The sequence below is a fragment of the Telmatherina bonti genome (assembly GCF_933228915.1).
Source record: "Telmatherina bonti genome assembly, chromosome: 6".
NCBI lineage: Eukaryota > Metazoa > Chordata > Actinopteri > Atheriniformes > Telmatherinidae > Telmatherina > Telmatherina bonti.
In genome coordinates, this window is record NC_136624.1 from 7,213,600 (window position 1) to 7,241,422 (window position 27,823).

At 41.3% G+C, this 27,823-nt stretch overlaps 2 protein-coding genes across 3 annotated transcripts in view; one reads left to right on the top strand and one right to left on the bottom strand.

The window, feature by feature from the left end:
• Positions 1 to 17,724, bottom strand: part of LOC306756927 (SRSF protein kinase 3-like) — a 31,214-nt gene extending 13,490 nt beyond the window's left edge. Inside the window, exons 1-5 of one of the 2 annotated variants that reach the window (XM_079241869.1) lie at positions 17,607 to 17,724; positions 16,092 to 16,227; positions 7,972 to 8,271; positions 7,755 to 7,863; positions 7,580 to 7,667 (exon numbers count right to left, since the gene is read on the bottom strand). The gene's annotated coding sequence lies outside the window, so the exon portion shown is untranslated. Of the gene's footprint in view, positions 1 to 7,579; positions 7,668 to 7,754; positions 7,864 to 7,971; positions 8,272 to 11,304; positions 11,421 to 16,091; positions 16,228 to 17,606 lie in introns of those variants that run through there. The other variant, XM_079241870.1, reaches the window with a different exon arrangement.
• Positions 16,537 to 27,755, top strand: LOC306756926 (SRSF protein kinase 3-like). The gene is made up of 15 exons (XM_079241868.1): positions 16,537 to 16,684; positions 17,680 to 17,929; positions 18,005 to 18,113; positions 18,201 to 18,288; positions 20,726 to 20,813; positions 21,147 to 21,253; positions 21,368 to 21,530; positions 22,296 to 22,321; positions 22,413 to 22,469; positions 23,109 to 23,439; positions 23,599 to 23,696; positions 26,805 to 26,912; positions 27,005 to 27,074; positions 27,147 to 27,239; positions 27,314 to 27,755. The coding sequence occupies exons 2-15, from the start codon at positions 17,713 to 17,715 to the stop codon at positions 27,526 to 27,528; spliced, it is 1,770 nt and encodes a 589-aa protein (XP_079097994.1). The 5' UTR covers positions 16,537 to 16,684; positions 17,680 to 17,712; the 3' UTR covers positions 27,529 to 27,755.
• Positions 27,756 to 27,823: the final 68 nt, after the last annotated feature.

Sequence of the window (27,823 nt, forward strand, 5' to 3'; positions counted from 1 at the left end):
GAACATCATTCTGGATACTACCATTCAGAAGAGTAACAACATTCTGGAAACTACTACCCAGAACAAGCAGAACATGCTGGATACTACCATTGAGAACAGGACAATATTCTGGATACTACTATCCAGAACAAGAATAACATTCTGGATACTACCATCCAGAACAGGAACAACATTCTGGATAGTACCATTCAGAACAGGAACGACAATATTCTGGATACTACCATCCAGAAGAGGAACGACAATATTCTGGATACAACCATCCAGAAGAGGAACAACATTCTGGATAGTACCATTCAGAACAGGAACAACAATATTCTGCATACTGCCATTCAGAACAGGAACGACAATATTCTGGATACTACCATCCAGAACAGGAACAACATTCTGAATACTACCATCCAGAACAGGAACAACATTCTGGATACTACTTTCCAGAACAAGAAGAACATTCTGGATACTACAATCCAGAAAAGGAACAACATTCTGGATACTACTATCCAGAACAAGAAGAACATTCTGGATACTACCATCCAGAACAGGAACAATATTCTGGATACTATCGTCCAGAACAGGAACAACATTCTGGATACTACCATCCAGAACAGGAACAGAACTTTTGATACTACCATTCAGAAGAGGAACAACATTCTGGATACTAAAATCCAGAACAAGAAGAACAATCTGGATACTACCATCCAGAACAGGAAAAACATTCTGGATACAACCATCCAAAACATGAACAACGTCTGGATACTACCATCTAGAACAGGAACAAAATTCTGGACACTGCCATTTCGAACAGGAACAACATTCTGGAAACTACTACCCAGAACAAGCAGAACATGCTGGATACTACCATTGAGAACAGGACAATATTCTGGATACTACTATCCAGAACAAGAATAACATTCTGGATACTACCATCCAGAATAGGAACAACATTCTGGATAGTACCATTCAGAACAGGAACGACAATATTCTGGATACTACCATCCAGAAGAGGAACGACAATATTCTGGATACAACCATCCAGAAGAGGAACAACATTCTGGATAGTACCATTCAGAACAGGAACAACAATATTCTGGATACTGCCATGCAGAACAGGAACGACAATATTTTGGATACTACCATCCAGAACAGGAACAATATTCTGGATACTACCATCCAGAACAGGAACAACATTCTGGATGCTACCATCTAGAAAAGGAAAAACATTCTGGATACTACCATCCAGAACAGGAACAACATTCTGGACACTGCCATTTAGAACAGGAACAACATTTTGGATTCTACCAACAATAACAAGAACAGCATTCTGGATAATACCATGCAGAACAGGAACAACATTATGGATACTACCATCCAGAACAGGAACAACATTCTGGATACTACTATCCAGAACAAGAAGAACATTCTGGATACTGCCATCCAGAACAGGAACAATATTCTGGATACTATCATCCAGAACAGGAACAATTTTCTGGATAGTACCATTCAGAACAGGAACGACAACATTATGGGTGCTACCATCTAGAACAGTAACAACATTCTGGATACTACCATCCAGACCAGAAACAACATTCTGGATACTACTTTCCAGAACAAGAAGAACATTCCTGATACAACCATCCAAAACATGAACAACATCTGGATAGTACCATCCAGAACAGGAACAACATTCTGGACACTGCCATTTAGAACCGGAACAACATTCCGGATGCAACCATCCAGAACAGGAACAACTGTTCATCACTGCAAGAGAACAAACATGCAACAAACACCACCATATAGCAAAGACACTGTGAGCTCATGGTTAATGGATCTGGAATCTGACAGTGGACCCATATCAGATGATGGTAGGACCAGAACAGCAGCTGGAATCAGTGTCTGAGCTGCTTGGTGGTATTCTGACATCTAAAAGTACTCCTTTAGTTGTGTAAACTGTGATACAGAAGAGATAAACCACACTGAAACATTTCAGAAGCTTGATCTCATCCAGTGCCGTCTCAGAACAGGAAAAACATTCTGGATACAACCATCCAAAACATGAACAACATCTGGATACTACCATCTAGAACAGGAACAAAATTCTGGACACTGCCATTTAGAACAGGAACAACATTCTGGATACTACTATCCAGAACAGGAACAACATTCTGGATACTACCATTCAGAAGAGGAACAACATTCTGGAAACTACTACCCAGAACCAGCAGAACATGCTGGATACTACCATCGAGAACAGGACAATATTCTGGATAATACTATCCAGAACAAGAATAACATTCTGGATACTACCATCCAGAACAGGAACAACATTCTGGATAGTACCATTCAGAACAGGAACGACAATATTCTGGATACTACCATCCAGAAGAGGAACGACAATATTCTGGATACAACCATCGAGAAGAGGAACGACAATATTCTGGATACAACCATCCAGAAGAGGAACAACATTCTGGATAGTACCATTCAGAACAGGAACAACAATATTCTGGATACTGCCATGCAGAACAGGAACGACAATATTCTGGATACTACCATCCAGAACAGGAACAATATTCTGGATACTACCATCCAGAACAGGAACAACATTCTGGATGCTACCATCTAGAAAAGGAACAACATTCTGGATACTACCATCCAGAACAGGAACAACATTCTGGATACTGCCATGCAGAACAGGAACGACAATATTTTGGATACTACCACCCAGAAGAAGAATGGTTGTAACAAGAAGAACATTCTGGATACAACCATCCAAAACATGAACAACATCTGGATAGTACCATCCAGAACAGGAACAACATTCTGGACACTGCCATTTAGAACAGGAACCACATTTTGGATTCTACCAACAATAACAAGAACAACATTCTGGATACTACCATCCAGAACAGGAACAACATTCCGGATGCAACCATCCAGAACAGGAACAACTGTTCATCACTTCAAAAGAACAAACATGCAACAAACACCACCATATAGCAAAGACACTGTGAGCTCATGGTTAATGGATCTGGAATCCGACAGTGGACCCATATCAGATGATGGTAGGACCAGAACAGCAGCTGGAATCAGTGTCTGAGCTGCTTGGTGGTATTCTGACATCTAAGAGTACTTCTTTAGTTGTGTAAACTGTGATACAGAAGAGATAAACCACACTGACACATTTCAGAAGCTTGATCCCATCCAGTGCCGTCTCAGAACAGGAACAACATTCTGGATACTACCATCCAGAACAGGAACAACATTCTGGATACTACCATCCAGAACAAGAACAACATTCTGGATACTACCATCCAGAACAGGAACAACATTCTGGATACTACCATCCAGAACAGGAACAGCATTTTTGATACTACCATTCAGAAGAGGAACAACATTCTGGATACTAAAATCTAGAACAAGAAGAACAATCTGGATACTACCATTGAGAACAGGAAAAACATTCTGGATACAACCATCCAAAACATGAACAACATCTGGATACTACCATCTAGAACATGAACAAAATTCTGGATACTGCCATTTAGAACAGGAACAACATTCTGGATACTACTATCCAGAACAGGAACAACATTCTGGATACTACCATTCAGAAGAGGAACAACATTCTGGAAACTACTACCCAGAACAAGCAGAACATGCTGGATACTACCATTGAGAACAGGACAATATTCTGGATACTACTATCCAGAACAAGAATAACATTCTGGATACTACCATCCAGAACAGGAACAACATTCTGGATAGTACCATTCAGAACAGGAACGACAATATTCTGGATACTACCATCCAGAAGAGGAACGACAATATTCTGGATACAACCATCCAGAAGAGGAACAACATTCTGGATAGTACCATTCAGAACAGGAACAACAATATTCTGGATACTGCCATTCAGAACAGGAACAACAATATTCTGGATACTGCCATGCAGAACAGGAATGACAATATTTTGGATGCTACCATCTAGAAAAGGAACAACATTCTGGATAGTACCATTCAGAAAAGGAACGACAATATTCTGGATACTACCATCCAGAAGAGGAACGACAATATTCTGGATACAACCATCCAGAAGAGGAACAACATTCTGGATAGTACCATTCAGAACAGGAACAACAATATTCTGGATACTGCCATTCAGAACAGGAACAACAATATTCTGGATACTGCCATGCAGAACAGGAACGACAATATTTTGGATACTACCATCCAGAAGAAGAATGGTTGTAACAAGAAGAACATTCTGGATACAACCATCCAAAACATGAACAACATCTGGATAGTACCATCCAGAACAGGAACAACATTCTGGACACTGCCATTTAGAACAGGAACAACATTCCGGATGCAACCATCCAGAACCGGAACAACTGTTCATCACTGCAAGAGAACAAACATGCAACAAACACCACCATATAGCAAAGACACTGTGAGCTCATGGTTAATGGATCTGGAATCTGACAGTGGACCCATATCAGATGATGGTAGGACCAGAACAGCAGCTGGAATCAGTGTCTGAGCTGCTTGGTGGTATTCTGACATCTAAGAGTACTTCTTTAGTTGTGTAAACTGTGATACAGAAGAGATAAACCACACTGACACATTTCAGAAGCTTGATCCCATCCAGTGCCGTCTCAGAACAGGAACAACATTCTGGATACTACCATCCAGAACAGGAACAACATTCTGGATACTACCATCCAGAACAAGAACAACATTCTGGATACTACCATCCAGAACAGGAACAACATTCTGGATACTACCATCCAGAACAGGAACAGCATTTTTGATACTACCATTCAGAAGAGGAACAACATTCTGGATACTAAAATCTAGAACAAGAAGAACAATCTGGATACAACCATCCAAAACATGAACAACATTTGGATACTACCATCTAGAACAGGAACAAAATTCTGGACACTGCCATTTAGAACAGGAACAACATTCTGGATACTACTATCCAGAACAGGAACAACATTCTGGATACTACCATTCAGAAGAGGAACAACATTCTGGAAACTACTACCCAGAACAAGCAGAACATGCTGGATACTACCATCGAGAACAGGACAATATTCTGGATACTACTATCCAGAACAAGAATAACATTCTGGATACTACCATCCAGAACAGGAACAACATTCTGGATAGTACCATTCAGAACAGGAACGACAATATTCTGGATACTACCATCCAGAAGAGGAACGACAATATTCTGGATACAACCATCCAGAAGAGGAACAACATTCTGGATAGTACCATTCAGAACAGGAACAACAATATTCTGGATACTGCCATGCAGAACAGGAATGACAATATTTTGGATGCTACCATCTAGAAAAGGAACAACATTCTGGATACTACTTTCCAGAACAAGAAGAACATTCTGGATACTACCATCCAGAACAGGAACAACATTCTGGATACTACTATCCAGAAAGAGAAGAACATTCTGGATACTACTATCCAGAACAAGAAGAACATTCTGGATACTGCCACCCAGAACAGGAACAACATTCTGGATAGTACCATTCAGAACAGGAACGACAACATTCTGGGTGCTACCATCTAGAACAGGAACAACATTCTGGATACTACAATCCAGACCAGAAACAACATTCTGGATACTACTTTCCAGAACAAGAAGAACATTCTGGATACTACCATCCAGAACAGGAACAACATTCTGGATACTACTATCCAGAACAAGAAGAACATTCCTGATACAACCATCCAAAACATGAACAACATCTGGATAGTACCATCCAGAACAGGAACAACATTCTGGACACTGCCATTTAGAACAGGAACAACATTCCGGATTCAACCATCCAGAACAGGAACAACTGTTCATCACTGCAAGAGAACAAACATGCAACAAACACCACCATATAGCAAAGACACTGTGAGCTCATGGTTAATGGATCTGGAATCTGACAGTGGACCCATATCAGATGATGGTAGGACCAGAACAGCAGCTGGAATCAGTGTCTGAGCTGCTTGGTGGTATTCTGACATCTAAGAGTACTTCTTTAGTTGTGTAAACTGTGATACAGAAGAGATAAACCACACTGACACATTTCAGAAGCTTGATCCCATCCAGTGCCGTCTCAGAACAGGAACAACATTCTGGATACTACCATCCAGAACAGGAACAACATTCTGGATACTACCATCCAGAACAAGAACAACATTCTGGATACTACCATCCAGAACAGGAACAACATTCTGGATACTACCATCCAGAACAGGAACAGCATTTTTGAGACTACCATTCAGAAGAGGAACAACATTCTGGATACTAAAATCTAGAACAAGAAGATCAATCTGGATACTACCATCCAAAACATGAACAACATCTGGATACTACCATCTAGAACAGGAACAAAATTCTGGACACTGCCATTTAGAACAGGAACAACATTCTGGATACTACTATCCAGAACAGGAACAACATTCTGGATACTACCATTCAGAAGAGGAACAACATTCTGGAAACTACTACCCAGAACAAGCAGAACATGCTGGATACTACCATCGAGAACAGGACAATATTCTGGATACTACTATCCAGAACAAGAATAACATTCTGGATACTACCATCCAGAACAGGAACAACATTCTGGATAGTACCATTCAGAACAGGAACGACAATATTCTGGATACTACCATCCAGAAGAGGAACGACAATATTCTGGATACAACCATCCAGAAGAGGAACAACATTCTGGATAGTACCATTCAGAACAGGAACAACAATATTCTGGATACTGCCATTCAGAACAGGAACAACAATATTCTGGATACTGCCATGCAGAACAGGAATGACAATATTTTGGATGCTACCATCTAGAAAAGGAACAACATTCTGGATACTACTTTCCAGAACAAGAAGAACATTCTGGATACTACCATCCAGAACAGGAACAACATTCTGGATACTACTATCCAGAACAAGAAGAACATTCTGGATACTGCCATCCAGAACAGGAACAACATTCTGGATAGTACCATTCAGAACAGGAACGACAACATTCTGGGTGCTACCATCTAGAACAGGAACCACATTCTGGATACTACCATCCAGACCAGAAACAACATTCTGGATACTACTTTCCAGAACAAGAAGAACATTCTGGATACTACCATCCAGAACAGAAACAACATTCTGGATACTACTATCCAGAACAAGAAGAACATTCCTGATACAACCATCCAAAACATGAACAACATCTGGATAGTACCATCCAGAACAGGAACAACATTCTGGACACTGCCATTTAGAACAGGAACAACATTCCGGATGCAACCATCCAGAACAGGAAAAACTGTTCATCACTGCAAGAGAACAAACATGCAACAAACAGCACCATATAGCCAAGACACTGTCAATTCATGGTTAATGGATTTGGAATATGATAATGGATCCATATAAGATGAATGTAGGACCAGAACAGCAGCTGGAATCAGTGTCTGAGCTGCTTGGTGGTATTCTGACATCTAAGAGTACTTCTTTAGTTGTGTAAACTGTGATACAGAAGAGATAAACCACACTGACACATTTCAGAAGCTTGATCTCATCCAGTGCCGTCTCTTTGAAGGTTTGAGCGCTTTTCACCACCTTCAGAGCCACAAAATGTTTCGACCTGCATGAAAACAAAAATGTCTGCCTGTCACAGTTATCATCACCCACAAATATGCTCCATTCTCAGTCATAACGGTTCAATTCTTACATCATATCCCAGCAGAGCCAGACGGTCGAGAAATGACCCCACCCTAAGTTCTCAACAACTTGGTAGCGGTTAACGAAAACGTCTCCAATCTCTACGGGATAGTAACCACCTGGAATGGAGTCCAGATCAGACTGTTAAAGACCTCCACCAGCATGGTGGCTTGGCTAGCAAAGACCTCCACCAGCATGGTGGCTTGGCTAGCTGGATTCTTGCTAACCGATGCCGTAGTCTGCAGGATTCTCCTGCTGCTCATCATAAGATCCCAGCTCAGGTGGATGAGGGAGACTCTGGGAAGCTGTAGGACAGCGGTGGTCTTTGCTGGGTTTTGGACTTTTTTTTTACTTTTCACTGGGACGCATTTGGGGCTGGGTTTGGTGGGTTTGAAGGGTGGATAAGAATAGTTGACTGAAAAAATTGCTGCTGTTGCTGCCACATATGACGAAGACATGTCAGAGTCCAACAAGTCTTTGGTCCAACTGAGGTTAGATGAAGATGACAGCAGCACTCGGGGAAAAAACTGCAAGACAAAAGGAAAATGCACTTTACCGAAATGCGTCATTTACATCAAATTCATCCCCGTTTGGACTTATCTTTTTTTTTTTTTATCACAGTCAACTTTGGAAGTCATGTTGTTTATGAAATAGAAAGAAGCACTGCTAACCAAACAACCATGAAGACCAAGTCACTCCCAACAAATGGAGTGGAGAAACATCACATCCACCAGAATCAAACGAAAATAACTGGAACCTGAACAAGGACGCCTTCCAAAGCTCACGGACCTGACCTGGAGGACACTGAGAGGCAGCACAGAGACCAGATCCTTCTCAGACGCTGGCGTATCTCTCCATATGAACACAATAAGCCCTACACTCCGCACAGCTAGACCTCATGAACGACTGTCGGAAGACAGACGTCACTTTCAGCTAAAAATAAGCACTTAAGAAAACATTAAGAAATCCTCTGCAAAGAAGCGTAGCGGTGGGTTGCTAGGCAACAAACCAGATCTCTTACATGTTTAGTTTATAAATGGCTCCAGAACCAGCTGGAACTGGTTTCTTCCTGCACAAAGCAGCTGGAAATGGTTTCTTCCTGCACAAAGCAGCTGGAACTGGTTTCTTCTGGGGAACTGGGGAATATTTAATTTGACAGTACTAATTAGCCAAACTGAAGCAAAAGTTAAAAATTTTCCGCTGTAATGTTCAGATCAAGCCATCAGACTGAGCCAGTTATTAGAACGTACGTGAAGCTCCGTCTCTCGATTCATTTCAAGTTCAGCAGACAATCTAACGAAATGTCACATTGGCGACGAGGATCAAAGAACGAGTGAATCATCTTTATCCCAGAGAGCGGATAACCGTGAACAAAGGGAAAGTTCGAAACAAAAAGAACTCCGCTATAAAGCATGTGTTAATCAGATACCAGCTAGTTAGCACACGGGCCGTGTGCTAGCGCCACACGGGCCGTGGGTTTTCGACATCGAAAAATCACACCATTATGGCCCCAGGCGAACGCCACTGCAGAGAGGTTTATGAGAACACTTGGAAAATGTCTCCGCGTTGCGCACATTGAGAATATCCCCTGGAAGCAGCATCTGTTCATGTTCCTGCGTGAGTACCGTTCAACACCACACAGCACTACAACAACATCACCTGCTGAGTTGCTGTTCAAACGAAGGATACACACAAAGATGCCTTCAATTAGCACACCCACCGAGTGGGTGACCAAGATCTTCGAGAGAGAGACCGAAAGGCCAAAGCCAAAATGAAGGTGTACTCAGACAATTGCCGACACGCTGCACCCCACTCTCTCCGACCCGGTGATATGGTGTTATACTCTCAAAACAGGCGCAACAAACTCACAGCGACCTATCAGTCCAAGCCGTACAAAGTGACCAAGGTCAAGGGCTCCATGATAACGGCAAAGCTGGATGGACATCAGGTGACAAGAAACTCGTCTTTCTTTAAAAAGCTCAACCCTGCCCTGCGCGACATGTCAACAACAGGACATGAGGGTGAAGACATCGGCGCTGATGCAGTACCAATGTCTGTGAGATACCCTGCCAGACGGCGACAGCCGCCATCGTACCTTAGAGACTTTGTTACAACCTAAGAAAAGAAAAAGAAAAAAAAGCGAGGACATATGGACTGAGACGGGAATTTTAGTTTAAAAGAGTTGGTCCGTTCGGATCTGAGAATGTTCATAAAAGTGGTTGTTTTGTTTCCCCATCTAAAATATCCTCTGGATAAGCACTAGGTTGGTTTGTTACACTGAAATGTTTCAGTTTGTTTACTCTGAAGTGTTTATTGTTGCTTGCAGACCAAGTGAATGTTTAGTTGTTGGTCACTTAAAGAAACGTGTAATACAAGTAAGCAATCACGTTAGAATATGCCCTAAAAAAAAAAAAAAAAAAAAAAAAAAAAAAAAGTGATGTAATGTTCAGATAAAGCCATCAGACTGAGCCAGTTATTAGTGGTGGTCGTAAGATGGCGCAGAGGTTTTGCTTCATCGCGTTAGTGTGGTCACGTGAGGAGGGCAGGTGCTTTGGGTTATAAAAAAAAAAGAAGGGTACATGTTTTTTTCCAGAATAAAGAGAACGTACGTGAAGCTCCGTCTCTCGATTCATTTCAAGTTCAGCAGACAATCTAACGAAATGTCACATCTGCCATTCACATCATTTGGCTTTTTGCCCCCAAAACTCTGCAAGAAACATGGATTTCATCCTGCTGGAACTGAATAATCCTGATATATCAATACTAAAGACATTTGCATTTGGATCGATCCGTCCGGCCGTAGCTTCGAGGATAAGCAGGACAACCCGTCCCAATACCAGCTGCGAGTAACGGACTGCTGGAACATTCCCAGATAAACACCAAACCAGTAATCTATTTTTTTCTCTTTGGGTCATTATGTTTCTTTTGTTTTATGTAGTCTAGTTTGTATTTTCTCCTTACAGCTGCTATTTTCTTTTTAACCGAATAATAAATGTGTCTCATCAATGTGTTAACAGCAAGATGTAAGTTAAGTTGGGCTTTTTTTCATATATCAGCCAAATAAACTGCAAAATATTTATTTTAGATCTAAAAAGATTCATATAAATTTTATTTGTAACTTCAACAGGTTTATTCTATTCTATTCTACCGTCATTTAGCAGACGCTTTTATCCAAAGCGACTTTGGATAAAAACTTGGATTTAAAGTTGTACACAGATGTGACAGTGTCTCTGCGTGGCTGTTTGTAAACTACTCCAGCTGTACAAATGCGTATCAGAATGGATTTAAGCAAGGGATTACTATTAGCATTATTATCGATAAACCTTGTTTTTCCTTATTAAAGGAGTTAAAGATCGACTTCCGGCGGCGACACGCCCTGTGAAGCTTAACAGTTTTTTTTTTTTGGGTTTTTTTTTTGGTTTTTTAATCTGTGAATTCACTAAATTCACTGAAAAGAATAAAACTTTTGGGTCCCGGAAGATTTCCCGGATCTCCGGAGACAAACTGCGTCATGTATTACGTCATAAAACAAGTAAAGTTGACAACATAACCAAGCCTACCGCAGCTGAAGCTCCACGCGGAGTCTGGGAGGAAAACTTAGCCGACAGTCCGGGATTTAGTCCGAACAAGGTGGTGTTCAGACCGGAGGAAGCAGGAGATGGAGAGATGTTTACATGTCCTCCATCAGATAAACAACATGGAGCGAGGGAAGGGCCAAGAACTACGACGCTGAAGTTCGCTTCTGATTCGTCACCTTAAAGCTCTGAATAAAGGACAATTCCGCTTTTCTTCGTCCTCTTCAACGTTTTAATGTTGACGTATTGGCTTTTATTCCATTAAGTATCCTTTAAAACAACTGAAAGTAAAACTGAGATTTTTATTTCGTAACAAATCCTGCTTTTTTTTTTAAAAAAAAAAAATTATTTTTAAATTTTCCTTTGGTAAAGTATTTTTCATTTTCATTCATTTTCATTTTATTTTCATTTTACATTTAGTTCCAGGAAACAACTATGTTTTAATCTCACCTTGACAGACACTTTGCAGAGGTCTGTGGGGTTTACAGCCCAAAAAGCCAGTTTTGCCCTCAGCTCAGCTCAATAAAACAACATTAGAGCCACTCATAATCTTTTGAAAAAACACAATTTTTGTCAAATATCTTTAGGAAATTTGTTATTTAAAAAAAAACAAAAAAAAAAAACCAACCCACACAATTTCATTTCTAGTTCAGGTTTAAAAAAAAAAAATAAATAAATAAAAAATAAAAAAAAAAAGATTTGCCAAAAAAGGAAAAAATGACAGATGCATTGAACTCTTTTGGTTAATTTTGGGATTCTTTTAAGCCAATAGTTTGCAGCCTAATGACAAAGGAAACAGAGCTTAGTATCGACGTGTTGTGGGATTTCAATACAGTTGTTCCATCTAAAAAGAAAACAAAACTGAAAAACTGAAAAAAAAAAAAAAAAAAAAAAAAAAGAAAGAAACTGTACTTCTGCAGTTAATAACATTTCTTTTTTTCTTTTCCTTTTGTTTCCAGTGTTCTGGAGCTGCAGGTTGCAGAGCCCTGCTCTACACGAACCCCTCTGTCAGCTACAGATGTTGAACTCTGTTTTCATGAAGCATAAAGATTCATAACGGACTGTAAACATCTCACTCACTGTTGCACGTTGTCCTCTCTGGTCTGCTCATCATTATCTATCTGCAGACTGAATCTCTAAGCTGCTGACACATTTATCCTCCTACAGCCCTGTACTGGATAAAGCATCCGAGAATTATTCTTGTTTTTAATGTGTTTTTATTTATTTTTTCAGACGCAACCTGCTTTTTGTCTTTAAATAAACTCTAATTTATATTCTGTACTGTTAAAGCTGCTAACCTAAAGGTTATCACCATGACAAGACAGATGCAGCGTGGACTGGGCGTAATTCACAAAGATGAATATTTTTACAGTAAACAGAAGTCAGTGTTTTGTCTTCGCACCACAATCTGCTGCCTTTTGCTAAAACAAAAAACAGATAAAGACGATAATAATGAAAAGGCAAAAATAAGCTCTTGATGAAAACGAATAAATAAAAAAAAAAAAAAAAAAGCAAGTTTCGAAGTTACGTAAAAGCTTTTATAGGCCTACGATGCATGAAGTGTAGTGGGGGCTGAGACGACACCTCAGTGTCCACCAACCCATCTTCTGCCACTTATCCGGGGTCAGGTCGAGGGGGCAGCAGCCTAAGCAGGGATACCCAGACTTCCCTCTCCCCAGCCACATCTGCCAACTCTGCGGAGGGGATCCCGAGGCGTTCCCAGGCCAGCCGAGAGATATAATGCCTCCAGCGTGTCCTGGGTCCCCAGGGTCTCCTCCCAGAGACTTCCAGGTGCCTGGAACACCTCACCAGGGAGGTCCAGGAGGCATCCTGACCAGATGCCCAAGCCACCTCAACTGGTTCTTCTCGATGTGGAGGAGCAGCGGCTCTACTCTGATCTCCTCCCGGATGACTGAGCTCCTCACCCTATCTCTAAGGGAGAGCCCGGCCACCCTGCGGAGGAAACTCATTTCAGCCGCCTGTATACAAGATCTCGTTCTTTTGGTCACGACCCACAGCTCATGACTGTAGATTTATTTTATTGTCTCAGGCAATTGAAATGTCTATTTCAATTGCCTGTACGGTTTTTTCATTAGTGTAATGTATGTGTGTATTTAGATAGTTATTTAGTGATTTATGCGGTATTTAAGGGTAAAAATCCAACTTGCGTCGAATTTCGAGTTACGCTGTGGCATAGGAACGGAACATATTTGTAAACCAAGGACCGCCTGTATTTCTAAAATCCATCCAATTGGATCAATTCCGCCTGAGTGTTCGGGTGTGAACACTTCCAAAAACTGGTCAAGCTGAACAGACATAGTTAGATAGGAATACGGGATGTCTAACGCAGAGTGAACATGAATTTTAGTGACTTCTGAGTGCCATGGTGATGATGCAGTCTGATTCTGCGTGGAATTATTAAACGTCTACATAACCAGGAAGTGTGGCACCATTTCTGTACACAGGAATCAATGAATGTGCTGCAACTCTCAGTATATGGAGGAATCTGGTAACATGGTCCGAGGAATTAGTAACGTAGAGCCAGGTATTTGTGAAGTAGTACTGAGAATGAATAAAGTGCTTTTTATAAAAGTCAAACATTGACTTGTGTTTTAATCAGATCTTTAAAGGAGTCATAACCTGGTCTTTTCGTGTCTCCACAGTCCTTTAAGTGTTAAATGTAAGTAATTGTTTAAAAACTTATTGAACCAAAAAAATTTTAAAAAGATATTTTTCTGACCATTTATTCATAATAAAACTTTTCCCGTGCGATTTCATGTGAGATTTAAAAAAAAAGAGATATTAGTTTAAATAATGTTAAGGAGGTGCTCGCTGATTGATCGTTGGAAGTCCAGCACCAGAAAGGGGGCACGCCCAGTATGTAGATGTTTAAAACAGCAGCTAGTGATAGCAGCTAACCTGACAGCAGCAGCTTTCTGAATTCAACCATTTACGTTTGAACCGGACTCTGAGCCTGAAAGAAAAGATACGGAGATGGAGGAAGGAGCGTGTTTACAATAAACTGTCTCTGAATGGTAAAGTTGTCATTTTAATGTCTGCTCACCTTGCTGTGAAGTCAGATAGCATGTTGGCAACGACATGCTATCTGAGCGTGTCGCTCATGTTAATACGCCTCAATTTTATTCTGTGTTGAACCATTTTTTAAACTATGAATGTATTTTTTAAAAAATCTGAAGTAAGATATGTAAAAAAAATGAAGTAATGTTGACCGCTGCATCATATTTCCCTACCAAACTTACAACACGTCACACCAAATGTAGCGGCAGCCAGATAAGCACACACACACACACACACAGTGCTTTTACTTTAGGTTTCACTTACCATCAGTGTTTATCTTAATTGATTAGCCTATTTAGCTGTTTTAGCCTGGAGTCTGGAAAATGTTATGATTTCCACATGACAGATCTCTGGTTTATTTAGCCACCATGTGGCCGTGTTACTGTATAGATAAATAACATGAAGTTAAATATCCTGTATAAACAAAGCGTCACGGTTTGGCTGCAACATCCTGATGAGGCTTCCTGCTGACCTATGTAGACCCGTGTTTTATACGTGCAGTGAGCGTCACCTACCATCTTTGATGTTTTTCTAATTACCGTCTCTGTTAAGCTGCACATGTAGAAATTTTACTAATAGAAAGAGAACAGTGACACATCAAGATATTTCTTCTTACTGTGCTTAGAAAATAAAATGTCTTTTTTTCATTTCTCAGGTCCACAGAAGGAAGGACAAAGTTCCAAACTCCCCCGTGTCTGATCCAACAACCTGGCATGAGAACCTGTATGTTTAAATGCTTTTTCATTAGAAAATGAAAAAAAAAAAAAACATTTTTAAGCAGGATTGTGTACATTTAATTATTAGATAAAATGAGAGGAAAGTTTCTATTCTATACCCAAAAAATTCAAATATAAAGCTAATCAAATGGCAAATTACTGTAAAAGGTCATTTATATATATTCTTGCCATTTCATAGAAAAAATAGTAATTTTGCAGCAGCCACTTAAAGTAAATACAGAACTTTACCATATAGACATTTCTGCATCTGACTTTTGAATATAAAATGTAAAACTGAAGTAAAGAAAAAAAACCAGCTCATTAAAACACAACGTTTTTATTGGAGTGCAGAAATAAAATCAATGCTCATTTTTAAAATAATAAAATAAAAATGATATTTTTTACTCTTCGTGATTGATTCTGTGAAAACAGTAACTGAATCTGGGTTAAATGTGGTTTAATGTGGTGTCTGGTGGTTCTGGAGCCACTGAGCAAGCCTCTAAAGAAATCTTCCTCTTCCTCCAAACTGAGTTGATGAGGCTTCTTCAGTGATGGTGTAGAGCTGGGATCCCCAATCCTGGTCCTTGAGGACCAGAATCCTGCAGGTTTTGCAAGTGTCCCTGCTGCACCACACTTGATTTAAATCAATGTGTACTTCGCAGACATTTGCAGAACTTGTTTGAGTCAGGTGTGTTCCAGCAGGAACATTTGGAAAACTTGCAGGACACTGGTCCTTAAGGACCAGGTTTGGGGATCCCTGGTGTAGAGGACCAGTTAAGGCTGGAACCACGGTATCTAGAGATGTGCAGAAACCTACATCATCTTCACTGCTGTCGCCTGGGTTCCTTTTCCACACAGAACCAGACACTGACATTAAAACAAGCAATAAAAGTGCCTCTCAGCTTCCAGAATGTACGGTATATGTGTTTGATTAATTATTATTTTCTGTATGTAAAATCAATTTAAAAAATGACAAACCTGTACTTCTGAAGTGGCGGTGGAAAGTCCTTGATGACAGCTGTGTTCCAGTAGTTGCCTGCATTTTAGGGTCAGTCTATCAGCCAACATCTACCTGTAGACCGCTGGTGCTGCGCATGGCATGAGATGTGCTGAACTAAAATATGCAAACAGAAGTTAGGAAAATATTTTAAATCATCTCGCGAATAGATTGTAGGTGTAAATAGTTGAGGAGATAATCACCTGTCATTTCATAGAGGAGACAGAGAAAATAGTCAAGAAGAGGTTAAAAGTACTCCCTTAACCACACAGACCCACACACACACACACACACACACACACATACACACACATACACATACCACCAACACTACCACCTCCCCCTCCCATCCACGACTGGTGGCTGTGATAAATGTCACTACAAACCTACAGCAGGGTGCTTCTGTTCCCACACCGCTTAGTCACATGGGGGAATGAGGAGAGGACTGATCTCAGCCGTCCTCGTGTCCATGCTGTCGGGCTCGTCCTATTTCCTGCCTGACAAACTTTAGTTCTGATTATATTTTTTTGTGAGCAGGACTTTCTTCGGATAGCCGAGGGCAGCAAACTGCAGGGTAACCAGCTTCATTTATTATTATTATCATTATTATTATTATTTTTAAATTTTTTTAATTTATTTATTTTTTTATTGTTATTATTGACAGAGTGCGCTAAAATTTCTCATAAGCAGGGACATAAAATCTGAAACTTCTGTACTGATTCCATTAATAACTGATCTTAAATTGGGTCAAAAATACTTTGAGCTTCCTATTTTTTAATCTGCAGTTACTCAGAAACTTTATTTATTCAGTGTTTATATTGATGCAAAGATGCTTCTATCGACATGCTGAAAAGACTAATTTTACAGTAAATAAAGTCATAAAAGTCTGTTTGAATGCAACCCGTGATGAATAAAACAAGGAGCAAAAGGATGAAGCTTAAAGTAAACAGAGGAAGATCAGATAACTGGTTGGTGTTTGTCTGGACTAACTTTGCAACTGGTTTGTGAGAAACTACCCTGTTTTTCGTGAGCCCCATTTTCTTAGCCTTGTAACTCATTTTGACATATTCCTGGTTATGTAAACATTATATTTAAAAATGTCTATGAGAGCATGTTATGAGATTTTTATATATTTATTTACTTTGTTTGCAGATCAAGCCATTAACCGTTTAGTGTATGTGAAGAGACATAACCGCACCACAATCACATGGAGTTACTGAAACTTTTAGATTAGATTTCTTATTTAAGTTTGATTAGAGAAAGGCTAATTAATCAGTTACCAACAGTAGCTCTTACACTGCAGCGGTCCATGCAAGCTCAGGAAGAGTCTAGTTGCACCCGGACCAGTGTCGGGAGCTATTTATGTTAACATGCCATTCATTCTGCTAAAAATAAACATACACAACCACTGGCCCTTTCAAAATGGCATGGCAAACAAGCTATCTGCTGCAGCTTCAGCTAAGATATACAAATTACTGTCAGAAAGAAAGACTTACCATTGGAATAAATGTCTGTTGTTTTTTTCCTTCCCCCCTCCCTGATTTCTGCTTCATCTTGATCCAACTTCAGCTGAACTGAGACACAGCTGGACTCCAGTTAAACATGTCATCATCTTATGCAGCTGCTATATCTGCACTTCTGTCAACCAGCTGTCCTAATACAGAAATCAAACCCAGCCCCAAACGATCCTCCGAGAAAGAAGGGAGTCCAAAACCCAGCAGAGACCACCGCTGTCCTACAGCTTCCCAGAGTCTCCCTCATCCACCTGAGCTGGGATCTTATGATGAGCAGCAGGAGAATCCTGCAGACTACGGCATCGGTAAGCAAGACTCCAGCTAGCCAAGCCACCATGCTGGTGGAGGTCTTTAACAGTCTGATCTGGACTCCATTCCAGGTGGTTACTATCCCGTAGAGATTGGAGACGTTTTCGTTAACCGCTACCAAGTTGTTAAGAAGTTGGGATGGGGTCATTTCTCGACCGTCTGGCTCTGCTGGGATATGATGTAAGAATTGAACCGTTATGACTGAGAATGGAGCATATTTGTGGGTGATGATAACTGTGACAGGCAGACATTTTTGTTTTCATGCAGGTCGAAACATTTTGTGGCTCTGAAGGTGGTGAAAAGCGCTCAAACCTTCACAGAGACGGCACTGGATGAGATCAAGCTTCTGAAATGTGTCAGTGTGGTTTATCTCTTCTGCATGACACTTTAAACAACTAGAGAAGCCTTCTGAGATGTCAGAATACCACCGAGCAGCTCAGACACTGATTCCAGCTGCTGTTCTGGTCCTACATTCATCTTATATGGATCCATTATCATATTCCAAATCCATTAACCATGAATTGACAGTGTCTTGGCTATATTGTGCTGTTTGTTGCATGTTTGTTCTCTTGCAGTGATGAAAAGTTCTTTCTGTTCTGGATGGTAGTATCCACAATGTTGTTCCTGTTGTGGATGTTAATACCTAGAACGTTGTTCCCATTCTGGATGGTAGTATCTAGAATGTTATTCATGTTCTGGATGGTAGTATCCAAACTGCTCTTGTTGTTCTGGAAGGTAGTAACCACTCTGTTGTTCCTGTTCCAGATGGTAGTATCTAAAATGTTGTTGCTGTTCTGGATGGTAGTATCCAGAATATTGTCATTCCTGTTTTGGATGATAGTATCCAGAATGTTTTTTCTCTTCCTGATGATAGTATCCAGAAAGTTGATCCTGTTCTGATGATAGTATCCAGAATGTTGTTCCTGTTCTTCAAAGTAGTATCCAGGATGTTGTTCCTGTTCTTCAAAGTAGTATCCAGAATGTTGTTCCTGTTCTGGATGGTAGTATCCAAAATGTTGTTCCTGTTCTGGATGGTAGTATCCAAAATGTTGTTCCTGTTCTGGATAGTAGTATCCAAAATGTTGTTCCTGTTCTGGATGGTAGTATCCAAAATGTTGTTCCTGTTCTGGATGGTAGTATCCAAAATGTTGTTCCTGTTCTGGATGGTAGTATCCAGGCTGTTGTTCCTGTTCTGGATTGAAGAATCCAGATGTTGTTCATGTTCTTGATGGTAGTATCCAGAATATTGTCGTTCCTGGTCTTGATAATAGTATCCAGAATGTTGTTCATGTTCTGGTTAATAGTATCCAGAATATTGTTCCTGTTCTGGATGGTAGTATCCAGAAAGTTGTTCCTGTTCTGGATGGTAGTATCCAGAATATTGTCGTTCGTGTTCTGGATGGTAGTATCCAGAATATTGTCGTTCCTGGTCTTGATAATAGTATCCAGAATGTTGTTCATGTTCTGGTTAATAGTATCCAGAATATTGTTCCTGTTCTGGATGGTAGTATCCAGAATGTTGTTCCTGTTCTAGATGATATCCAAAATATCTATGTCGATTAATTGGATTTTAATCTCAATTACGATCTGGGTTTTCAACAATCATAAAAACAAAAGGGTGTGATTATTTTTCTCTCTGCAGTTTCCTCTCCTGCTGTCTTCAGCTGCTAATCCAGCGTCTCTGGCGTTGCAGCGCTGTGCTGTAAACTCCTCCCACAGCCGCTTTGCTTTCATTCAGACACTGTTGTCAACTTGGCGACTTTCTCGCTAAATCTGGAGACTTTTGTTGTTAAAAGCGACAAATCTAGCAACTTTTACTGGAGTTATTAGAGACTTTTCTGGTGTTCTGGCGACTGACTTGAAGGCACATATTGTTCTGCAGTTACTGTAAGGAAGGAGCAGCGGGAGCCTCTCCCGTCCTAAAGCACTCCCAGGCGGCCAGTCTCAGTCGGCTCCGGCTGCAGGTCAATGTAGAATAACTGCAGTAGGTTGTGGAAGTTCACCTAAACATAGTTTATACCATTGTCAGTGACAACTGGCTGCATTATTTTCCTATACTGAGTTCGACGAGTTAAACACTGTAATATCCCTCCGTTACGGGGCGTTACCATAGCAACACGTTAACCAGCTGGTTCAGATCAGCCGTCTTTTAACAGGTGAATCAGAGAAACGCGCTGCAGCCTGACAGCGGTTGTTTGGCACGTACATCGAGGCCAACGTAAAATAGTTCCTATACTTAAGTATATTTAGCAAATGTTGTAAAAAATGTAACAAAATTGTTAAAAAAAATGTTTACTGTGTGGGACTATGGCATAGGTGGATTAAACAACTCGGAACCATTCATTAGATGGTTATAATGCCCAACGCCATGTCGAGAACACAACGCGCAGCATTGTTTAATTTTCACTTTTATTTATCTATTCAGCTTACATCAGTATTTGCACTTTGTCAAGACAAAACTTCATGGTATTTGTTGTTTTCTAAAATTTGTGGAATCCTAAAGACATTGTTTAAAAGCCAGTTTAATGTTAAATTCATTCATTTTGTTCAGGAAAATGGATAATCGTGTTAATAATCAAGAGCTCCATTTCAGTCAAAATAATTGTGATTATAATTTTTGCCATAATCAAGCAGCCCTACTGTCCAGTAGGTTTTATGTAAAGTTGTGAAGAAACGGCCAGACAGACGGATAAACACCAAGACAACATAACCTCCTCAGTGAGTGTAATAATCACTCTGATTAGTTTTTTATTTGTCATATATAATCTTTTTACTTCTGTAATATCTTCCAGGTGAGGGATGCCGACTCCAAAGATGCTAAACGTGAGCGAATTGTGAAGCTCATTGATGACTTCAGGATTTCTGGAACAATAGGAGAGCGTATCCTTTCATAAGAGGCTCCAATCAGGATGCATTTACATCAGGACAGTCCGCTGGACCCGGTCCGGTTGGAGACTTGGTTCAGTTGGGGGGAGGTGCAACATTATTCTGGACGAGGTTGCTTCACGCCCCAAACGAAGCAACTTTCCCAGCAAACGGACCAGGATTGGAGTCAGAAAGGCTGCTGTGAATGTTTCCTTACAGTTCAGCTGTGACTTCTCTGAAAAAGACCTCTAATGTTCACATCTTGTAAACTTATCGTCATGGTGACCAAAAAGCCAGGAAAGGCTTCATGATGTTCTTTATAAAAGCAGATCCTTAACTTTTCCCCAGATGTGTGTATGGTTCTGGAGGTTCTGGGCCATCAGCTGCTCAGGTGGATCATTAAATCCAACTACAGCGGCCTCCCCCTCCCCTGTGTTAAAAGCATCCTCAGACAGGTGTTGTGGAACCACTTTTTCCAGCTTATTAAATCCTCCCATGACTGAAATCTCTGTGTGACGGGGGACATTTGCTACAAAGATGGTGACAACAGTTTCTGTTCCTCATCACAGGTTCTGCAGGGTTTAGACTACTTGCACACTAAATGCAGGATTATCCACACAGACATAAAGCCTGAAAATATCCTCCTGAGTGTGGATGATGCTTATATTGAGAAGCTTGCAGCCAACACCAAGCTGTGGGAGCTTCCTGCGTCTCCTGCTCTCAGCAGTCCAGGTTGGTCAATCTGTTCACTAAAGCTTTTACTGTGAAATCCACAGGAAGTTGTGAGAACCTGATGGGTCTGTGTACGTTCAGATCATTTGTGTTTTTGTTTCAAACCCAGAATGGAAAAAAACAGAGGAATCATTGTTTTTCCTTTTTTTTTTCCATTTACAAACAAAAAGTCAAATTTCTTTTCCTACTTCCAGAATCCAAAAACAAAAAATGAGAAACTAATTTTAAAAAATGACTGGTTTTTACTATTTAGGTTTTTTTTCCAGTAAATATTTCAAAATAAAAGCCAAAATAAACATAACTATGCAAATATACTGAATAATGTTAAAATACACATCTAAATAACTACGTTGGCCCATATAAAGCAACACTGATTTGTTCTTGTGGCACAGAGGTCAAAGAAAAGAAAAGCCTATTGGCTAACAAGTAACCAGGATTGTGAAACACTAAGTTACATTTGACTGCTTGAATTGATCTATTATGTATTTAGGAAACAATCGATTTGTTCACACAGATTTGTCTTTTGAATTTGGTTTTTCTTGTTCTTCGTCTTTGGATTCTGGGAATAGGAAAGGAAATCAGCTGTTTTTCCATTTTTGGTTGTAAATGATGTTGTAAACAGAAAAACTGGTACTTCCACTTTTTCCATTTTGGTTTAACACGGAAAAACCAAATATCCTGAATGTAGATGGACCCTGATGCAGGTCCTACAGAGATGCTGCCTTTCTAACAGCCTCCTTCTCCTGGTTTTCCTCTTCTTTCCAGTAAACAGAAGCTCTGGAGAGAAACAGGTGTGCAACCTGAAAGCTGCTCCTGTCATTTCAGTACTTTGTGTTTTTGAGTTGCATTATGATTTTAGCTTTTCTCCTTTGCTGTTTTCAGAGTTGGTTCAACCTACTGGGGAAGCTGACGGGGGCCTTCCACGCCTTTGGAGAATGGGTAAGATGGATCTCCTGCATCTGGATGCATGAACATGGGAGGCTGAGTTGTACCATGATGAATGTGATCAGTGTCACATTATCTATTATCTGCATTTAAATGTCCAGTTTGTGTCCTGTGATGGACTGGCGACCTGTCCAGGGTGTACCCGCGTCTCTCCTGATGGTTGCTGGGATAGACTCCAGCTTCCCCACGACAGTTAAATGGATGGATGAATGAATGCAGTTTGCAAGGTGAAGCTGATGTTTGGAGCTTTGCTCTGCAGGGAAGTAGAAGCGAACGAAGAGCTTATTTGAAGCAGACTCCTGTGACTGGTTTGTGTCAGAGGAGACAGCAGCAGGTTTCGTTCGTCCATCAGCTTCTGTTGTGGTTTTATTGCACTGTGTTGTTAGCAACCTGCTCTTGCACGGCCTGCAGACTAAGCTCAGATCTTAAAGATCCGCTGCAGACATCCAGAGCTGTGATTATGTCTTTGTCACGGTGTCCAGTAGAGGAATAATGATGTGTCAAACACAGCTCATCGGTGCTGAATCTGCACCAGCGGCTGCTCTTCTAAACAGACCTGAGGCTGAATGTTCACTGAGCTGCTTTCAGGCTGGTATTTTTCTCCAGCGCTCACATCTGATCTGCTCCCTGCAGACCAGCAAGGTCTCCATGAGTCCCATCAAGCGTCTGGCGGGGAGAGACAGAAGCCGTGGAGGACAGAAGAGACCATCTGAGCACCAACAGGACAAGCGCCATGTGTCCTTCTCTGATGCTGCAGCTCCTTCAGGCACACGTAGCTCCACTTGTGGCTCAAAGCTGAAGATAAGAAGACAGAGTTTTCTGTTTGAAGACAGACTGGACTCTGCTGCAGAAAACCTCCGAGACGTCACCATCTCACTGCCAAACCTCAGCCCAGGTGCTTCTGTCTCTGGCTCCAGATCAGCGTTGTTCCATCAGACTCCTCCTTCATCATCCTCAGCTGGCGGTCAGTCAGCACTTTCTTCCTCTCTCTCTGGGAAAACATGCACTTTAAAACAAACCTGTAAACTGATCAGTGTGTTTAAATGAGCTGATATGTTACCTTGATCTTCAGTTCAGGTTTGGTCTGATCTTTGTTAACTAGGAATCTTTCTGCATATTTTAGGCGTCAGTGACCAGGATGGACTTCTGGACCTTCTGAAGCCTCAGAACGCCGACAGAATCCTCATCAAGATCGCCGACTTGGGCAACGCCTGCTGGGTGGTGAGCGAGTAGCATCCTGGTCTGCTGTGTTTCCTCCAGTTCCCATCGTTGGGAATGAACTGGTGCATGCAGCAGGTGTTTCAGTAGAACAGTCACATTTATCTCCGGTATCTTCAGGTTTAGAGCAGCGTGGGCCAGAAGTGAAACACCTCACAACCTAAAAACTGATTAGAAACGGATAAATCGTGCACTGATGGACCAAAAATCAAGTCTCCACCTGGATTTAACTGAGCTGACAGGTCGGAACCTTCTGTTGGACCCTTTGCTAAGTCCCGCCCCAAAATTGTCCCTGACCAATCATACGTTACCAAATCTAAGAGAGGAAGGTCTGGCGAGCTTTATGTTTATGATACTTGGGTTGGTTGATGTATGTCCTGTTTTCCCAAAACCCAAAACACAACTGGACAGATGCCAAATATGGATCAGCAATGTGCAAGACGTCACTCGCAACTGAATCCATCGAGATAACAAAAAACTACCATGTTGGTTCCTTGATGAGATGCTAACGCCAACTAGCACACAGCTGTTAGCAACAAGGCTAGTAGAATATTAACTAAAAGTACCGGTGCTTTAACAGTGAGGAAGGTAGTTTTGTACCAGTTGAGGATAAACAACTATCAGATAAACACTAGTAAGTAACGCTGGTTGCCAAATATTTAGCAGCGGGTCCAAACATAACAGACACCGTCATCTACAGGGAGTCATAGATTAACGTTAGCTTTAAATAACACAATATACTGACAATGTGAGAACATTGTTGTTTATGAGTAGAAAGCTTGCCAGGCATAGCAACCGTCACCATTAAGAGGGGGGCGGGGCTTAGAAAAGGGTCAGTTCCTGCAGCTGCAGCACCTTATTTAACCCCGACTGATGCAACGAGCAGCTTCTCATTTCCCACACCAGTATGTGGAATGGCGACGAAAAGAGACGTTAGTGTGTTTCAGAAGAATCAGATCATCGACATGAAGCAGAGAAAACATGGAAAGAGATGCAGAAACTAAAACTGGGTTCAGAACTGTCCAACGCATCGTTAGAAACTGGAAGGATGGGGGGGGAACCATCGTCTTCCAGGAGGACATGTGGTGGGAAAACATCATGAATGATGGCGATCACTTAAAGGTTTGGTGAAACCAGATGGAAGATAAACAGCAGTGGAACTAGATCTAGGCTCAGATCTAGGTTCAGATCTAGGCTCAGATCTAGAATGAGGTCAGCCAACGACCTGAATATCCTGAAGAGCAGGTTATTTCAGCTCATTTATTATTTCCTGCATCATCCAATCACCATGTTTCTGTCACAACCTCATCCTGCATCATCCAATCACCATGTTTCTGTCACAACCTCATCCTGCATCATCCAATCACCATGTTTCTGTCACAACCTCATCCTGCATCATCCAATCACCACGGTTTCTGTCACAACCTCATCCTGCATCATCCAATCACCATGTTTCTGTCACAACCTCATCCTGCATCATCCAATCACCACGGTTTCTGTCACAACCTCATCCTGCATCATCCAATCACCATGTTTCTGTCACAACCTCATCCTGCATCATCCAATCACCATGTTTCTGTCACAACCTCATCCTGCATCATCCAATCACCATGTTTCTGTCACAACCTCATCCTGCATCATCCAATCACCATGTTTCTGTCACAACCTCATCCTGCATCATCCAATCACCATGTTTTTGTCACAACCTCATCCTGCATCATCCAATCACCATGTTTCTGTCACAACCTCATCCTGCATCATCCAATCACCATGTTTCTGTCACAACCTCATCCTGCATCATCCAATCACCACGGTTTCTGTCACAACCTCATCCTGCATCATCCAATCACCATGTTTCTGTCACAACCTCATCCTGCATCATCCAATCACCACGGTTTCTGTCACAACCTCATCCTGCATCATCCAATCACCATGTTTCTGTCACAACCTCATCCTGCATCATCCAATCACCATGTTTCTGTCACAACCTCATCCTGCATCATCCAATCACCATGTTTCAGTCACAACCTCATCCTGCATCATCCAATCACCATGTTTCATTCACAACCTCATCCTGCATCATCCAATCACCATGTTTCTGTCACAACCTCATCCTGCATCATCCAATCACCATGTTTCTGTCACAACCTCATCCTGCATCATCCAATCACCATGTTTCTGTCACAACCTCATCCTGCATCATCCAATCACCATGTTTCTGTCACAACCTCATCCTGCATCATCCAATCACCATGTTTCATTCACAACCTCATCCTGCATCATCCAATCACCATGTTTCTGTCACAACCTCATCCTGCATCATCCAATCACCACGGTTTCTGTCACAACCTCATCCTGCATCATCCAATCACCATGTTTCTGTCACAACCTCATCCTGCATCATCCAATCACCATGTTTCATTCACAACCTCATCCTGCATCATCCAATCACCATGTTTCTGTCACAACCTCATCCTGCACCATTCAATCTCGGCTATAAAGAAAAAAATCTGCTAAACAAAACAATTTTAATGACCTAAAAATGAAAACTAACATCTGGTCTGTGGGCTGTTTTTGACCCATCTGTCCCAGTAACACTGTTGGACTCAGGGACTGAGATAAAGACATTCATACTTCCAGTTATTTTTCTATAAATATCACAAACTGTAAAGGAAACTATGACTTTACTGTTGATGTTTGTGGTTTAAATCAGATGGAAAAAGGAACGATGAGGCGCATGTTTGTCACTCGTTGGTCTTTGTATTTATTTCTATGAATCTGATTCTGCAACTTAATGGAATTGATGCTGTGAAAAGACAGAATTCTGAGTATCGTCCTCTTTTCTTTCATGAAGGATGGTGCAGGAGGGTTAATAAAGGAAGAGAAGCTGATCAGCTGTTTTTCTGGCTAACCTTATGTTTCCATTCAGTCAGGGTAGGAAACTTCCCAGTGAGTTTTTGTCCACTGGTCCTCTTGGACGTCCTCCACGTTGCCCGAGTTTCTGTCTCACCTTGTCTCCATCCGTTTTCAGTCATTCCAGATTAAATTCATGACGACATCATGTGGAGTTTCTGTCATGTTTCCAGCTTTTTCTTGATCTTTCCACGTCAGCACAAACACTTCACTGAGGACATTCAGACATGTCAGTATCGCTCTGTGGAGGTCCTGATCGGCGCCGACTACGACACACCAGCTGACATCTGGAGCACCGCCTGCATGGTGAGACGAGAACCTGAAGGCTTCAGGATATTATTGCCTTTTATTAATCTGTCCTTCCTCTGGTGATCCTGGTGGCCTTGTGTGTCCTGCAGGCTTTTGAGCTGGCCACAGGAGACTATCTGTTCGACCCTCAGCCAGGAGCAACGTTCTCCCGCGAGGAAGGTGTGTGTTCCTAACCTCCCTTTATCCTTTGCTGAAATAAATACAGTGAAGAACATATCCACGTCCTTTCAGATCATATTGCCCACATCATGGAGCTACTGGGACCTCTTCCGACCCAGTTTGCCCTCTCTGGGAGAAATTCCAAACGATACTTCAACCGTAAAGGTAAAGCTGTGAGTTTAATCTGTAATAAAACATGAATGTATGGAAGTATTTTGCTCATTTCTTCTGTTCTTCAGGACAACTGCGACGCATCTGGAAGCTGAAACCGTGGAGCTTGTTGGAGATCCTGCTGGATAAGTACGAGTGGCGGCGAGAGGAAGCCGTCCAGTTCAGCTCCTTTCTCTCCACCATGTTGGAGCTGCTGCCACAGAAACGAGCAACGGCTGCTCAGTGTCTGACACACCCCTGGATCGTCTCATGTGGTCCAGAAGCTGCCAGACCGTCTCTGTGACGTGGGACGTGTCCAGTGAGCGTAGCTTGGTGCTGGCATCATGAAGAACAGAAAGGAGTTTCCTACAATGACCAAAGGGAAGGGAGAAGTTTCTGGGACAGACATTTTAATCAAGATCTCTCCTGGATTTACACAAACAGGATTACTCAGTAACTTCATTTCAGGACAAAAGTTTTCAAATAATCATAATCTCTGCCTTAAAAATCACACTATGTGTCTAATAAAGCACTGGGAGCTGAGCAGAAATGACTTCCTCCTGTGTTTTGCTGGAGAGCAGTGGGTGTGTGTGGCTGCA